At 41.1% G+C, this 17,092-nt stretch overlaps 1 protein-coding gene across 3 annotated transcripts in view; it reads right to left on the bottom strand.

Moving 5' to 3' along the window:
- Nucleotides 1-17,092, bottom strand: part of FSTL3 (follistatin like 3) — a 28,674-nt gene that overhangs the window by 5,418 nt on the left and 6,164 nt on the right. For all 3 annotated transcript variants that reach the window (XM_081312826.1, XM_081312825.1, XM_081312824.1), the window contains one exon: nt 3,011-3,196. In XM_081312826.1, coding sequence (XP_081168952.1) covers nt 3,011-3,152 — 142 coding nt within the window. In that variant the 5' untranslated portion in view covers nt 3,153-3,196. The remainder of the gene's footprint in view (nt 1-3,010; nt 3,197-17,092) is intronic.

The following is a 17,092-nucleotide window of genomic DNA, read 5'->3' as shown; positions in this document are numbered from 1 at the left end:
GTGAAAGGTGAGGAGGGTGGGAAAGTGGTGGGGTAGACTGCACCCCTCCGTGGAAGTTCTACGGGTAATCCTCAACTTATGTCTACAACTGAGCCCAACATTTTTCTTAAGTGAGACATTTGTTAAGTGAGTGTGGCCCCATTTTACGACCTTCCTGGCCAGAGTTGTCAAGTGAATCCTTGCAGGTGTCAAATTAGTAACATAGTTGTTAAATTAGTAACACGGTTGTTAAGTGAATCTGGCTTCCCCATCGACTTTGCTTGTCAGAACGTCCCCAAAAAAGGTGATCCCATGACCGCAGGACATTGCAACCGTCATAAACATGAGTCAATTGCCAAAGAGTCTGAATTTTGATCAAGGGACCATGGGGAGGCTGCAGTGGTCGTAAGTGTGAAAAATGGTCACGTCACTTTTTTCAGTGCCATTGTAACTTTGAACAGTCGCTAAATAAACTGTTGTAAGTCAAGGACTACCTGTATGAAGTTCCTTTTGGGTAAGGGCATGCCATACCCTATCCGTAACGCTGAGCCTTTTGGACATGGAGAATAGTCGGGAAAGGGAAGGGAAATTAGGAAAGTTTTAACTATGGTGTTCACATTACAGGTAGTTCTCGACTTGACAACCATTTGTTTAATGATGGCGCTGAGAAAAGTGACTTATGACCTGTTTTTCACACTTATGACCATTGTACCGTTTCCATGGACATGTGATCAAAACATATAAGGAACGGTTGCTGAAATTGGGCATGTCTAGTTTAATGAAGAGAAGGACAAGGGGGGACATGATAGCAGTCTTCCAATATCTCAGGGGATGCCACAAAGAAGAGGGAGTCAAGCTATTCTCCAAAGCGCCCGAAGGCAGGACAAGAAGCAACGGATGGAAGCTAATCAAGGAGAGAAGCAACCTGGAACTAAGGAGAAATTTCCTGACAGTTAGAACAATTAATCAGTGGAACAACCTGCCTCCAGAGGTGGTGAATGCTCCAACACTGGAAGTTTTTAAGAAGAGACTGGACAGCTATTTTTCTGAAATGGTCTAGGGTTTCCTGCCTGAGCAGGGGGTTGGTCTAGATGACCTCCAAGGTCCCTTCCAACTTTATTGTTGTTGTTGTTGTTGTTGTTGTTATTATTAAATTCAGGCACTTGACAACTGGCATGTATTTATGATGGTTGCAGTCACGTGATCACCATTTGTAACCTTTTCCAGCCTGCTTCAAACAAGCAAAGTCAATGGGGGAAGACAGATTCATTTAACAACCACACCATTTACTTAACAAGCAGAGTGATTTGAATAACAGCTGTGGCAAAAAAAGAATCGTAAAATGGGGCAAAACTCACTTCTCGACTGCCCCGCTTAGCAATGGAAAGTTTGGACTGAATTTTGGTCAAAAATTGAGAACTACCTGTATTGTGTATCGTGTTCTGCATTGTGTTCTGTATTGTGCTTTGATATATTTTCTCCAATAAATCTTTATTAACCTGAGCTGTGGGAATAGCCTCAGTGGCTTTGCATGTTTAAGGGAAGGGTCATCTTATGTACCTTTATTTATTTATTAAATTTATTTGCTTCCCATCTCACTGTCAAGGGGCTCTGGGTAGCTTATTATAACATTATAAAAAATTTTTTATAATAATATAAAACAATTAGAATGTTAAAAATATTAAAAATGCTGCGCGTTAACAGTTTAATCATTAAAATCAAAACATTATGTTAAATGTAAAGTTTAATGAGCTTAGAATCTAATTGCTGCTAAGCAGAGCTAGGGGGATTGGCTGGTGGTATAGAAATGCAAGAAATAAAAATAAAGAAAGTTGGCTGCTTCTTGATTAGGATTGAAAGTGGGTGAGTGGTGTAATAAATATAGCAAATGTGCTATTGGTGAGCCACTTGAAAAGATTATCAATGAGGTAGCTACTATTTATAGAAGGGGTCCTCGGTGATCATCTAGCCCAACCCTCTGCTGATGCAAGAAATCTGCCCCTCTATAGGTGACCGTCCAGTCTCTCTTTACAAGCCACTGACTCAGGACCAATAGCCCTTCCTTGTGGCTTATACTGCTAATTATCCAAAAGTCAGAGCAAACAGCTTTTATTTTTGTTTTATAACCTATAAAAGAGAATATTTGTACAGTAGCGCAGGGTTGAAATGAGTTTTATAACTTGTCTGTATAACCTGGAAGGAATATGATAACTTACGACAGTAATTAAGCCCAAAATTATATCTGTAAGTCATGGCAGTTGTTAAGCAGGAGTCCAGTTTTATTACTGTTTTTGTGGCAGTCATTAAACGTATACCACCGTTGTTAAATGAATGCCACAGTTGTTAAGTGAATGCAGTGGTTGTTAAACAAATCCATTATACCCAATGGGCGTCTTTTTGCTGGAAACCGAAAGTAAACATTGGAAACCAGCAAAAATGCCAAAAATTGTGGTCACGTGACTGCGGGATGCTGCAAACGGCCGTAAATGTGAGTCGGTTGCCAAGCATCCCAAATGTGATCGCACGATTGCAGGAATGTGTGTCTGCGACCATCAGGATTTCAAAATTGGGTTGTAAGTACAGGATTTGTCATAACTTCAAATGGTCGCTAAGTGAGCAGTCATTAAGCATCTACACCAAAATATTCATCACTTACAGGAAGAGCCTAGAACTGGAAGCAAAGAAAATAATATTATAATAGGTAAATCTGGGACTTTTCATCATCATCATCATCATCATCATCGAGTTGGAAGGGACCTTTGAGGTCATCTAGTCCAACCCCCTGCTCAGGCAGGCAACCCTATACCATTTCAGAGAAATAGTTGTCCAATCTCTTCTTGAACACCTCCAGTAATAGAGCACCCATAACATCTGGAGGCAAGTTGTTCCACTGATTAATTGTTCTAACTGTCAGGAAATTTCTCCTTAATTCTAGCTTGCTTCTCTCTTTGATTAGTTTAGGGGAGATCGCTCTTGGCTTCATAGGACCGGTTAGGATCCTGTACTTTAAACAAGTTACAAAACCTTCTACCTTTGCAGGGGTGGCAGGTCACAAGGCCCAAGATCCTAAGAAGGCCGATCTTGTTGTCCGGGTGTGAGTAGTTTGACCAGGCCGTGTCTGTATTTCCGTTGCCACAACACTCTTCCCAAGTGACCCCCATCTGGAGGATCATCGTGCACCTGGCTTCCCGTCCTTGCTGTAACCAGCAGATCCCACCTTTAGGGAGAAAGGGAGAAAATTGAGAATTCTTTCTTCTTTTATTAAAGTTTTTCCGTAAATAAAAAAACAAATTAATTAAAAAGTTGAGAAGAAAAAGAGAAAGAGAGAAATGAAGGAAGGAAGGAAGGAAGGAAGGAAGGAAAAAAGAAAGAAATTGGAAAATGGGCAGCTATATTAATGTTTTAAACAAATAAACTGGGACTGAGAGAAGGGTCTGCAGCAAAGCAGAAATGTGGAGAACTATACAAAACTGAATATAGATATATCACGAGGAAATGTATAAACATGTTTGCTTCGCATTAGGACGCTGAGCTTGTCGATCAGAAGGTCGGCAGTTTGGCGGGTCGAATCCCGAGTGCCGCGTAACAGAGTGAGCGCCTGTTACTCGTCCCAGCTTCTGCCAACCTAGTGGTTCGAAAGGACGTAAAAATGCAAGTAGAAAAATAGGGACTGCTACGGTGGGAAGGTAACAGCGTTCCGTGCGCCTTTGGCGTCTAGTCATGCCGGCCACATGACCACGGAGACGTCCTCGGACAAACGCTGGCTCTTCGGCTTTGAAACGGAGATGAGCACCGGCCCCTAGAGTCGGAAACAACTAGCACGTATGTGCAGGGGAACCTTTACCTTTACCTTTACTTAACTTGTACTTTCTAAATTTATCTGCTAATTAGAATGGAATTAATCTTCAATTTCCACAGTTCTTCAAGTATCGTAAAGTAATTCCTCTGCATAAAACAAAAAGGATCTAAAAATGACTACAGAAAATATATTTAATTTGTGTACAAGAGACATACAGATTGCATCGAAAATTCTTGCTTATATTTGGGTAAGCCACTAGCAGTGCTGTTTATATGAAATCCCTTTTTGACCTAGTAAAATATTGCTTCTGTAACTCCCGAGACCAGTTTTCTATGAATAAGGAAGATTTCTGCAATTTTGGGATTAGGTCTGGATGTCAAATATTTCCGTGACAGCTAGATGACACCTTCAAATTAGAATAGTCCAGGTATTTGCCATCCAGACGTGGTAATCCTAGTTTATTTTCAGTAAAAGGATCCACAGGTATAAAAAATGCTTGCTAAAATTCAGTCTCCAGATAGAATCGAGAACGATGGAATGGTTCCAATTGGCTTTCTATATTGTTGAACTTCAGAATATTGTAATCCAGAAGTATTTTTATATTTATGTTTCCAATGTTACTCACCCGTGGCAACTTTACATGTGAGTTTACAATTGTGGGAGTTGAAGTTCACACATCCTAAAAATCGCTAAGGTTGAGAAACACTGAGGCATTTTAAAAAGCTGAACCAATCAGCTATGGATAATTGATTCCTACCATATACAGGTAGTCCTCGACTTAGGACCACAATTGAGCCTAAAATTTCTGTTGCTAAGTGAGGCATCTGGTAAGTGAGCTTTGCCTCATTTTTTATGACCTTCCTATTAAGCAAATCACTGCACTTAAAGTTAGTAACATCATTGTTAAGTGAATCAGGCTTCCCCATTGACCTTGCTTGTCAGAAGTTCGCAAAAGGGGATCACATAACACTGCAACGGTCATAAATACGAATCAGTTGCCAAACATCTCAGTTTTGATCATGTGATCAAGGGGATGCTACAATGGTCATAAGTGTGAAAAATGGTTATAAGTCACTTTTTGTAGTGCTGTTGTAATTTTTGGGGGTAAGCTGTTCCACTGGTTGATTGTCCTCACTGTCAGGAAGTTTCTCCTTAATTCCAGGTTGCTTCTCTCTTTGATCAGTTTCCAACCATTGTTTCTCGTCATTCCCTCTGGTGCTTTGGTGAACAACCTGGCCCCCTCTGCCTTGTGGCAGCCCCTCAGATACTGGAACGCTGCTATCATGTCTCCCTTATTTCTTCTTTTCTTTAGACTGGCCAAACCCAAGTCCCGTAGCCTTTCTTTGTATGTTTTAGCCTCCAGGCCTTTGATCATCTTAGTTGCTCTTCTCTGAATTTCTTCCAGACTCTCAACATCTTTTTTGTGATATGGTAACCAATATTGGCTGCAGTATTGTACGTTGAGGACTACCTGCATTTTCTTAACATAAAAATATAAGAGAAACAGCATGCTCTAAATCTGTGAATGTGGCATCGCTTACCTAACAATTTTCAGTCCAAGCCTGTTTCCCATTCCTCTGGTTAATTCAATTCTGACCCTCATTCTCCCAGCAGGTATGTAACTACAGGTAGTCTACAACTTCCAACTGGTCACTTAGTGACCATTCAAACTAACAAAGGATCTGCCCAGGGCTACTTATGACTCAGATTCTAATTTCTCTCTCTCTCTCTCTCTCTCTCTCTCTCTCTCTCTCTCTCTCTCTCTCTCTCTCTCTCTCTCTCTCTCACACACACACACACACACACACACACACACACACACACACACACACAGTCACATGATTTCATTTTGGGTGCTCAGCAACCAGCCCGCATTAAATTTGTTTGCAGCATCCTGTAGTCACATGACCACGATTTAGGATTTATTTATTTATTTATTTTGTTGGAAACCTGCATTTACTTCTGGTTTCCAGCAAAAAATGCCCATTGGGGAAAATGGATTTGCTTATCAACCATAGCAATCACTTAAATGACTGCCATGTTTGTTTAATGACAGCTGCAAAAAAAATGACATGAAATCGGGTTGGTCACATGGCTGCCTGGACTTATGATCGTCATGACTTACGATGGAAATTCCAGGCTCCATTACAGTTATAAATTGATCCCAGGCTTCTTTTGATGAAGAGACTTCACAACAAATTATGAAAAGATTGATATTTGTGAAATTTAACTGAAGAATGTGTCTCGTTAGCTTGGTGAAGAACTTTGCGAAAGGGATTTATCCTTCTGCAAATATTCCAGAGCAATTTTTCTCAACCTTGGCAACTTTTAAGATTTGCGGACTTCAACTCCCAGAATTCTCCTGCCAGCTCAAAGCTGCCAAGGACCAGAATATTTCCACTGCTGAATTGTAGAATCTGTTTTCTGGGAAAGCAAGCTACATTTGTCTTAATTTGTCCATTGGGCATTGCACATATAAAGTTGGGGTCTGCATTGCCAACCGACCCTTCTACCAAAGAGAGGGAGAACTGAGTTTCTCGCAGTTTTCCCCCATTGGGAATATCAGCAATTTCCTCTGGGTTATAAAATAGGGTTTTGCAATGATGTCTTCATCCTTTGCATTTTCAGATGAAAGCATCTCAAAATACATTGGAGCCAAAAGACATAAGAAATTATCAGTCCAAAGATAAAGATGGATTATAGCCTGTGTTGTGTACTGAGTTTCTTGCAAGCAGGAGGTGAGATGAGAGAGTTCAAACAGGAACATTGCTTTATTGTAGAACAGGAACAGAACTAGTAACCAAGGCTTCTACACAGCTACTTATACAGCTGGCCGCTAGGTGGCAGTCAATAGGTTTGAAAGAACCTATTTCCCCCCCAGAGCCAACCAATGGTCGTCCTGGAGACTGCATGTCTGGGCAGCCTGCGACCGTTACACAGACTCTCTGATTAAACAATCTCAAACAACATTCAAAGACACGTGGAAACAGTTCAAGTAAAAGGCCCAATACATTACAGCCTGATTTAGCATAAGGTAACTTAGCACGTCCATAAGTACTGCAACAGTTGTCACATTAGAAAAAGCATCACTTTTGGCATTTCAGAGAACGGAGAGATCAACCTCCGTGTTGGCTGTGAGATGGATATTTCTCAGAATCTGCAGAAACATGGCGCCATCTTAGAACAGGACTTCCGTTCTGCAAGGAAGGGAATTGGGAAGGCCTCTCCTAAAGCTCATGCAAGACTTGCATTCGAAACTACCTCACCCAGCGTATCGCAACTGGGCTTTCAAAGAAAGAAGCTTTTTTTTAGCTGTCTAATCTCACGTACCCAGAGTTGGAAGCCTCCAGTGATACAAGATGAAACACAGATATCTGTCACTTTTTTAAAAAAAATCCTGCCTATTATTTTTATAAATAACCCAAGGTTGGCAAACATACCTAATATTCCACCTGCTATTTTCTCCACAACAATCTGTGAGGTGGGTTAAGGTTCAGACAGGAACTGGACCAAAGTCATCCAGTTGGCTTTCATGCCTACATTGGGACTAAAACTCACTGGATCCTGGTCGTTGGCCTAAAGTCACCCAGCCAGTTTTTGTCCCTAAGGCAGGACTAGAACTCACAGTCTCCTGCTTTCTAGCCTGGTGTCTTAACCACTAGCCCAGAACAGCTCTTAGCTTCTACTCAGCTCAACTTAACTTGGGCACATCATCGTCCACCCTGGCTAGATCCCAAAACTGAGAATGAAAGATTTGTGCCTGATGGCCTCATTGACCTCGGCAGACTGTGTAGTCTGGCCTCAGGGCCTCAACAAACTCCTGGGTTGAACCTTAGTAATTCCAAGGTCAGCCCTGTCTCCTTGGGGACTGAGCATCCTGGTTTAGACAGGGCATCCAGACAGACCAGCTTTGTTCTGCTTCCAGAAGGGAGAAGCTTTGACAAACTGGAAAAGGAGTGGGTGCGTTTGCTTGGGTGAGGGAAGAGCAAGGAAGGGACCGTGGGAGGTCTGTCTGGGTCTCTTGATCCGTTTTTTCTTTCCACTCTGGAGGGAAACACAATTTCTCCCCCCATCAACACCGCCCCCCCCTCCCCGAAAGCTACTCGACCCAGTCACAGCCAGCCAGCTGGCAGCTAAATCAAAAGGCTGTTTGTTTCTTAATCTCGTGAACTAATCACTCATTTGTTGCAAGAGAATTCTCTGCAATTTCCGTCTCATTGCACCAGACTCTCCCACGTTCTTTAGCTTTCCTCAGAAATAGTCGACTCTGGGGTTTGGCTGGGAGGCAAGATGGTGGAGTCCCCACCATAGCAAAGGTGGATTCGTTCAACTTTGCCTATAACCTTTTAAATCCAATCATGGCCAGTTCTTAACCGTTCACAGAGCAGCCTTGCACGATTTCGGACCAAGAGCCAAATGTACCAACCAGATGGATGGACAGCCTGCCAGGTTGTGCAACAGCTTCTCCCAGGGCTTTTTTTCTCATAGAACGCTCAGAACGGAGTTCCAGCACCTTTTTTGGATGGAACCTTGTAGGATAGGCAAGCCGGGTTGTATGAGATGTGTGAGTTCCGGCACCTTTTTCTTTTACAAAAAAAGTACTGGCTTCTCCCATTTAACCACCAACACACACACACACACATGCACAAACACACACTTGATTTACACATTATTTCATCATTTGTAGTCCCGTAGGAAGTAGCAAGAAGTAGCAACCTGGCCGGCTGAATACAGGTGGTCCTCAACTTACAACCATTCGTTGAGTGACCGTTCAAAGTTACGATGGCACTGAAAATAGTGACTTATAATTGTTTTTCACACGACCGTTGCTGCATCTCCGTGATCATATGATCAAAATTCAAACACTTGGCAATTGACTCATATTTATGACGGCTGCAGGGTCATGTGATCCACCTTTTGTGACTTTCTGATAAGCAAAGTCAATGGGGAAGCCAGATTCACTTAACCGCCGTGTTGCTAACATAACAACAGCAGTAATTTCCCTTAACAACTGTGGCAAGCAAGGTCATAAAATGAGGCAAAACTCACTTCACAAATGTCCTTGCTTAGAAACAGAAATTTTGGGCTTCATTGTGGTCATCTGTCAAGGAGTACCTGTATTTCAAGGAGAGAAGCAGGTTGGCTAGTTATAAAAGAGAAAAGAGTTGTTGAACGTAGGGCTAGATAGTTTTTGTGGCTGAGCAGGGTACCCTTGCAATGTTGCTACCATCTGACACTTGGCATTTTATTTATAATAATAATAATAATAATAAGTTGGAAGGGACCTTGGAGGTCATCTAGTCCAACCCCCTGCTCAGGCAGGAAACCCTATACCATTTCAGAAAAATGGCTGTCCAGTCTCTTCTTAAAAGCTTCCAGTGTTGGAGCATTCACCACTTGTGGAGGCAGGTTGTTCCACTGATTAATTGTTCTAACTGTCAGGAAGTTTCTCCTTAGTTCTAGGTTGCTTCTCTCCTTGACTAGTTTCCCTCCGTTGCTTCTTGTCCTGCTTCCAGGGGCTTTGGAGAATAGCTTGACTCCCTCTTCTTTGGGGCAGCCCCTGAGATACTGGAAGACTGCTCTCATGTCACCCCTCACCCTTCTCTTCATTAAACTGGATATACCCAATTCCAGCAACCATTCCTTGTTTTAGCCTCCAGTCCCCTGATCATCTTTGTTGCTCTTCTCTGTACTCTTTCTAGAGTCTCGACATCTTTTTTACATCGTGGTGACCAAAACTGGATGCAGTATTCCAGGTGTGGCCTTACTGATTGATTACTTATTGATTATTATATGCACCCTAATGTAAAATCATAGCTGCTACTTCTTTAGTTGGTGTTGGCCTTCATCAAGTTCTTCCCAACAACTAAGGATGTCATAATATATCAGCCTAGTACCATGTTTCCCCAGAAATAAGACTGGGTCTTATATTAATTTTTGCTCCAAAAGACACATTAGGACTTATTTTCCAGTTAGGTCTTATTTTGGGGGAAATACGGTACTAAATGCATAAGTATGTTTGACAATCTTAACTGGGGCTTATTTTTGGGGTAGGGCTTATATTACAAGCATCCCGAAAAATCATGCTAAGGCTTATTTTCTGGTTGGATCTTATTTTAGGGGAAACATGGTACATATGTGGATCCAAGCCATGGGATAGTTGGAAATTTCAATGTGCAGATTGTCTATGTGCCATCCAAGATTTTTTGGTATGGCATTCAGCATGCCAATTATAATAATAATTATTGTTGTTGGTTGCATAATCAGCCAGATGGCTTTGGCATTGGAACTGGGATACACAAATGTATTATAATTATTATATGCATATACAATTGTTTTATATACATATGCAATACAATTAAATGTGTTATGGTTTGTTGCACAGTCAGCCAGATGTTCAGACTGAATTTAGCATTTTTATCCACCTATTGTGTCCTTGTATATTTATATATATATATACATATATATATGTTTTCTGAGGTTTTTGCGGGTGTTTGTATGTAGATATTTGGTCATTCGGGTTTTTCCCCACGTAGAATTGGAGGAAAAAACCCGAATGACCAAATATCTACATACATATATATATATATATATTATATATTATTTATATACATACATAAATCACAGCTGCCAATTATTTCAATTTGTATGGCTACCCGTCTCATCTAAGCAACTCTAGGCAGCTCACAGATGGTAAAAACAATCCAATTAAAACAAGGTTGAAAAAATATACAAACATATAAAAGCATTTTTTAAAATATGTTCCTATTTAATTTCCTTTTTGCCATGGGCATCACACTTATTCCTTGCCAAGCATGTAGGGTCTGGTTACACTTGAATCAGAAAACAAATGCAAGTTTGAATCATATGAGAGTCTGAATTTACCATATGTATGTTAACTTCATGTAAACTGCATTGAACCCACCCTCTAACTGCTTCAATACAGGATTGTTCAATCTTGACAAGTTTAAGGTGTGTGGACTTCACTTCCCAGAATTCTCTTGCCAGCCATGTTGGCTGGGAAATTCTGGGAGCTAAAGTCAAGTCTTAAACTTGCCAAGGTTGACAAACACGGCTTCAGTGATAGGCTGTATGATTTATATCTGGAAGGTTCAATTTTTTCCAATAGAAGAGAAGCTTTCTCACTGCTGGGTTCTCAAAATCAGAAGGAGCACAGAAGGATCTCTTTAAACTGATTGATGCTGTTAAAAGGTATAATTTTTAATCCATCAGATGAAGTGAGCTGTTGTTCACAAAAGTTGAGGAAATAAAATTTGTTAGTCAGGAAAGGTGCTACCAGACCCTTCCTGATTCCCGCCCCCCCCCATCATAGACAACTAATCTGGAAGTCCTCCTATACCAGGGGTTAGGTAACCTTGGCTCTTTTATGACTCGTGGACTTCATCTCCCAGAATTCCTGAGCCAGCATGGCTCAGCTTGGAAACCTCTCCCTTTCCCCTCAGCATGGCTGGCTCAGGAATTCTGGGAGTTGAAGTCCACGAGTCATAAAAGAGCCAAGGTTGCCTACCCCTGTCCTATACTGTTGATTTCTAGGTGCTGCCATCATCACCGCACATCCTGATGTTGCTACCTAGCCTGGTGGCAAAATGGTTTCAGGAAAACAACCAAATTCAGGGAACTCCAAAAACTCAAAAGTTGCATTTTTATTCTCATTTTTCCAGATGGAAAGAAAAGGGATGGAGTGGGAGATGAGGCAAGGAAAGGAGACCAAGAAGACTTGACTGCCAGTCAGAGTAACCAGAGCTATGTGGATATGTCTTCTAAGGTGAGCTATTTCCCTGTATTATAGAATCAAGCAAGCATAAGATTGGGCTGTGCATGCCACACTGACAGTTTATTTGAGAAGGACAGATTCCAGCAAGATGCTTGCATCCTGTTTGCAGGACTGAGTTTTCCATTCTTCCATCGATCTCTCCTGCTTACAGGTAGTCCTTGACTTACAACCATTCATTTAATGACTGTTTGAAGTGTCAATGGCACTGAAAAAGGTGACGTATCACCGGGCCTTGCACTTAACAAATATCACAGCATCTCCGCAGTCATGAGATCCACATTTGAGCACTTAGCAACCAAGCATGTTCCAAAGGTGCTTTTTCACGAGGCAACTGGACTTTCTTGTTTTTCTTTGAAGACGTTTCGCTTCTCATCCAAGAAGCTTCTTCAGCTTCTTCAGAGCTGTGAAGAAGCTGAAGAGGTTTCTTGCATGAGAAGCGAAACGTCTTCAAAGAAAAACAAGAAAGTCCAGTTGCCTCGTGAAAAAGCACCTTTGGGGCAACCATGCCCTGGGTGACTGAGAATCTCCATAGGCATTCAACCAAGCAAGCATTTATGATGATTCCAGCATCTTGGGATCGTGTGATCACCATCTGCGACCTTCTCAGCCGGCTTCTGACAAATTAAGTCAGCAAGGGAAGCTGATTTGTTTAACAATTGCACGATTCACTTAACAATTGCAGCGACTCGCTTAACAACTATGAGAAAAAATGTCTCCTGACTATGAGAAAATTGGACATGACTCACTTAACAATCATCTTGCTTAGAAACAGAAATTCTGCTCCCGACTGTGATCATAAGTCAAGGAGTACCTGTTTTGCCAACTCCTAATATTCAGAGGTAGATTGATTCTAAATAAAGCTGTTCCATTTGTGTACTATAGTATTGTTAACCAATAATGGTAGACCTAACTTAATTTCCTGACAGTTAGAACACTTAACCAGTGGAACTACCTGCCTCAAGAAGCTGTGAATGCTCCAACACTGGAAGTTTTTAAGAAGAGACTGGACAGCCATTTGTCTGAAATGGTATAGGGTTTCCTGACTGAGCAGGGGGTTGGACTAGATGACCTCCAAGGTCCCTTCCAACTATTATTATTATTATTATTATTATTATTATTATTATTATTATTATTATTATTATTATTATTATTATTATTATTATTATTATTATTATTACATTTGTCTTTTATTTGAGAAGAAAATAGCTGAGGACTGCAGACATTTTTGTCCTGTTTTCCAAGATAACATTCCTTGTGAACATATATCTGTTTGATCCTTTGATCCAATGAAGCTATGAACTTCCCTGCTAGATAAAGGAAGTAAGGGCTGGGATGTTAATTTGGCCAGAAGGAACTGGAATTCTTGCTCTGTTTTTTTAAAATAAAGATTTTATTAGTTTTTCTCTTACATACATATGTTAATTTTTCAACCAGAGTGCTATCTGGATTCAAAAGCGCTAATACATAATCAATTCCTAATCCTTGGTTCTTTCCTCTAGCCATTTGTAGAATGACTCCCAGATTTGGTAGTATTCTGTTTCTTCTTTATCTTTCAATAAAGCTATCTTTTTTTTTCTACAAGCACTTGAAAAAATCCAGAATAGTCTTGTTAAACCAGCTAGAGGTTAACCTCCCTAATGTGGTCCTTAATTTGTTTTTAAGCAAAAAAGGAAATGTCACACTTGTAAAATTAGGTAGCTGGATCCCAGGAGGTACCAAGAGGTGGTCTCCAAAACTCTCTCTTGGCCGGAGAACTGTCATTAAATTTGATATTTTCCACTCTTTATGCTGTTCTGAAAGGACAAATATTCCATCAGTCTTTCGTGTTATCATTCAGCCATTCACCTCAGCTTCTAAACTTTGCATTAAAAAAAAATTGAACACCTGGGCACCTTTGAAACAAAACTCTTTGGCTACAGGAGACACAAGGCTCCGAGCCAAGAGTATTTGTAATTTTAGAATTGTTGCATGGAAAAAAAACCTAACGTAATTCCTTCCCCCCCCCCCGCGCTCCCAAACGAAACAAGCATCTGGAAGCCAGGGTTGGCGGCTCATTTGCCACCTTCCCTTCAAAGAGGCAGGTTTTTGCGCAACTCTTTGCAAAAAAAAGCTCACAGACAAAGTTATGTGGAGAGATTAAAACCTGGACTTCAAAGCAGGCCTTTTCCTTTGAAGACTGCACCTGGTTTGGGAGTTTGAATGCTGTCTCGGGGAGATTTTTTTTTTATCCCCCAAAATATATTATTTGTTCGGCGGGCTGTGGGTGGGAGGGAGGTGAGAGGAATAAGTTTTCACTGAAACCTCGCAAACAAGCAGTGTTGAAATCCGCACAGCCCGTGCTGGATTTCAAATTTTGGCTCAGAATTCTCTCGGCCCTTATGGAAAGTCCTTGTATAATTAAGTAAAAAAAAACCTCATCAATCTCCTGCCCTTTAATAGCATCAAAATGTGCCTCCTGTAAGGTAATCCAAACCAAGATCACTCCTAAGCAGAGAAAATCATGATGTAACAAAAGCATTAGTTCTCACAGGCACTTCTTGTGGGACCAGACACTATAGGTAGTCCTGGATTTATGACCATAATGGAGCCTGTCCATCATGATTGCCTCAAAGGTGCTTATTCAAAAAGCACCTTGGGGACAACCATGACCTGGATGACTGAGAATCTCCATAGATATTTGTCCATGTAAAATCTCTAACGAAGAGAAGGGCGAGGGGTGACAGGATAGCAGTGTTCTAATATCTCAGGGGCTGCCCCAAAGAAGAGGGAGTCAAGCTATTCTCCAAAGCACCTGAAGGCAGGACAAGAAGCAACGGATGGAAACTAATCAAGGAGAGAAGCAACCTAGAACAATTAACCAGTGGAACAACCTGCCTCCAGAAGTGGTGAATGCTCCAACACTGGAAGTTTTTAAGAAGAGACTGGACAGCCATTTGTCTGAAATGGTATAGGGTTTTCTTGCCTGAGCAGGGGGTTGGACTAGATGACCTCCAAGGTCCCTTCCAACTTTATTATTATTATAATAATTATAATTATAATTATAATTATAATTATTATTATTATTATTATTATTATTATTATTATTATTATTATTATTATTATTAATGTGATCAACCTGATTTTATGACCTTTTCTGTGGTGGTCATTAAGCAAATGCTGCAGTCGTAAAGCGACCACCATGGTCATTAAGCAAACACCACAGTTGTTAAGCAAACCAGTGGTTTGCTATGGGGACAGTTTTGTCAAAAACCAAAAGTAAATACTGATTTTTGACTTTCATCAGTCATGTATTGACTATAAATGAGGCTGTGTTGCCAAGCACCTAAAGTTTGATCATGACCTTGGGCGGGGCAATGTCAGAATTTTGAATCTTGATTGTAAGTAGCCCCAAGTTAGCTGTCGTAATTTCAAATGGACACAAAACAATTGGTCATAAATCACAGACCGCTGTAGCTATTAACTTGATTGTGGACAGATTTGGGCATAAGAGCCTCTGAAAAGAGATCCTCCAGAAAAATCTAATTTTTTTTTTCTCCAATCCCATTAATATTTCAAAGTTCATCTTAACATTGCCCACTCCGTGGGCAAATTCTACCCCTAGATAATTTGGAAGGACTCACCAAAATAATTCAATTAGGAATAGAACAGGAAAACCTCTATTTTTTTGTGGGTCTCGTTGAAAGCCAGAAGGAGCCAAGAAAGTATGAGCCAAAGGAAACCGAAAGATTGATCTCTGGCCAAAATTGATCAGAAAGGAAACATTTAGAGCAATTAATCATGCAGAAGACCACCAGGAGATTCTAAACCATCGATCTGCGTTCAGGTCATGATTTAAACAGCATTTTAGCCTTTAGCCCCCTTAGCAATCATGGGCGAGAGGAAGGGAGAAAATGAGATAGCTGAATCTATCAGATTGCTCCATAATTTTCCAATCCAGCTATAGATATACAACAGAAATAGATTGATTCAGTGTTTCTCAATCTTGGCAGCTTGAAGATGGTGTACTTCAATTCCCAGAATGCTGGCTGGGGGATTCTAGGAACTGAAGTCCACCCATCTTGAAGCTGGATTATATGGAGAAAATGTTAAAACGCTACATCATCCAGAGATACTATGGGCATCCTCTCCTGGGGTTAAACATTTCAGACTCACAGGAAGAGCTTGGAGCAGCTTAATTTATTTCTCCTGGTATATGGAAGGTTATATGGAAGGCCTCCACAATGTAAAAAAGATGTCGAGACTCTAGAAAGAGCGCAGAGAAGAGCAACAAAGATGATTAGGGGACTGGAGGCTAAAACATATAAGGAACAGTTGCTGGAATTGGGTATCTCTAGTTTAATGGACGCGGTGGCTCAGTGGGTTAGGATGCTGAGCTTGTCGATCAGAAGGTCGGCAGTTTGGCGGGTCGAATCCCGAGTGCCATGTAACAGAGTGAGCGCCTGTTACGCGTCCCAGCTTCTGCCAACCTAGCAGTTCGAAAGCACGTTAAAAAAATGCAAGTAGAAAAATAGGGACCACTACGGTGGGAAGGTAACAGCGTTCCGTGCGCCTTTGGCGTCTAGTCATGCCGGCCACATGACCACGGAGACGTCCTCGGACAAGCGCTGGCTCTTCGGCTTTGAAACGGAGATGAGCACCGGCCCCTAGAGTCGGAAACGACTAGCACGCATGTGCGGGGGAACCTTTACCTTTACCTTTTAGTTTAATGAAAAGAAGAACTAGAGGGGACGTGGTAGCAATCTTCCAATATCTCAGGGGTTGCCACAAAAAAGAGGCAGTCAAGCTATTCTCCAAAGCACCTGAAGGCAGGACAAGAAGCAGCAGATGGAAACTTATGAAGGAGAGAAGCAACCTAGAACTAAGGAGAAATTCCCTGACAGTGAGAACAATTAATCAGTGGAGGTTTTCAAGAAGAGATTGGACAGCCATTTGTCCAGAATGATATAGGAAGATCAAACAGATTCCTGACAAACCTAGCAGACAATTTTTTTACCCAAAAAGTAGAGAAGGGAACTAGGGGATTAGCCATTTTGGATCTAATTCTCACTAACAGAGATGAAATGATAGAAGGTGTTGAAGCCACAGGAACCTTGGAAGAAAGTGATCATGCAATATTGGAATTCAACATTATGGAAGCACAAGCAATAGAACACAGCCAAACTAGAGTCCTGGACTTTAAGAGAGCTAATTTCAATAAACTTAGAGAGAGCTTGGGAAGGATTCCATGGATGAGAATCCTCAAGGGGAAAACAACTCAAGAAGCTTGGGAAATTTTGAAAAGTGAGATAATAAAAGCCCAGTCTAGCACAATACCAACGAAGAGGAAAAATAACAGCTCTCAAAAGAAACCAGCGTGGCTGAATAAAGAACTCTCTGACAAATTGAAAGATAAAAAGGACAAGTATAGAAAGTGGAAAGAGGGGCACATAACTAAGTCAGAATATCAGCAAATAGCCCGAGCCTGCAAAGATGAAGTGAGGAAAGCTAAGGCTCAAAATGAACTAGGCTTGCGACCAAAG

This window comes from Vipera berus, assembly GCF_964194415.1.
Source record: "Vipera berus genome assembly, chromosome: 1".
In the NCBI taxonomy this organism is placed as follows: domain Eukaryota; kingdom Metazoa; phylum Chordata; class Lepidosauria; order Squamata; family Viperidae; genus Vipera; species Vipera berus.
This window is presented reverse-complemented; position numbering and strand designations above follow the sequence as displayed.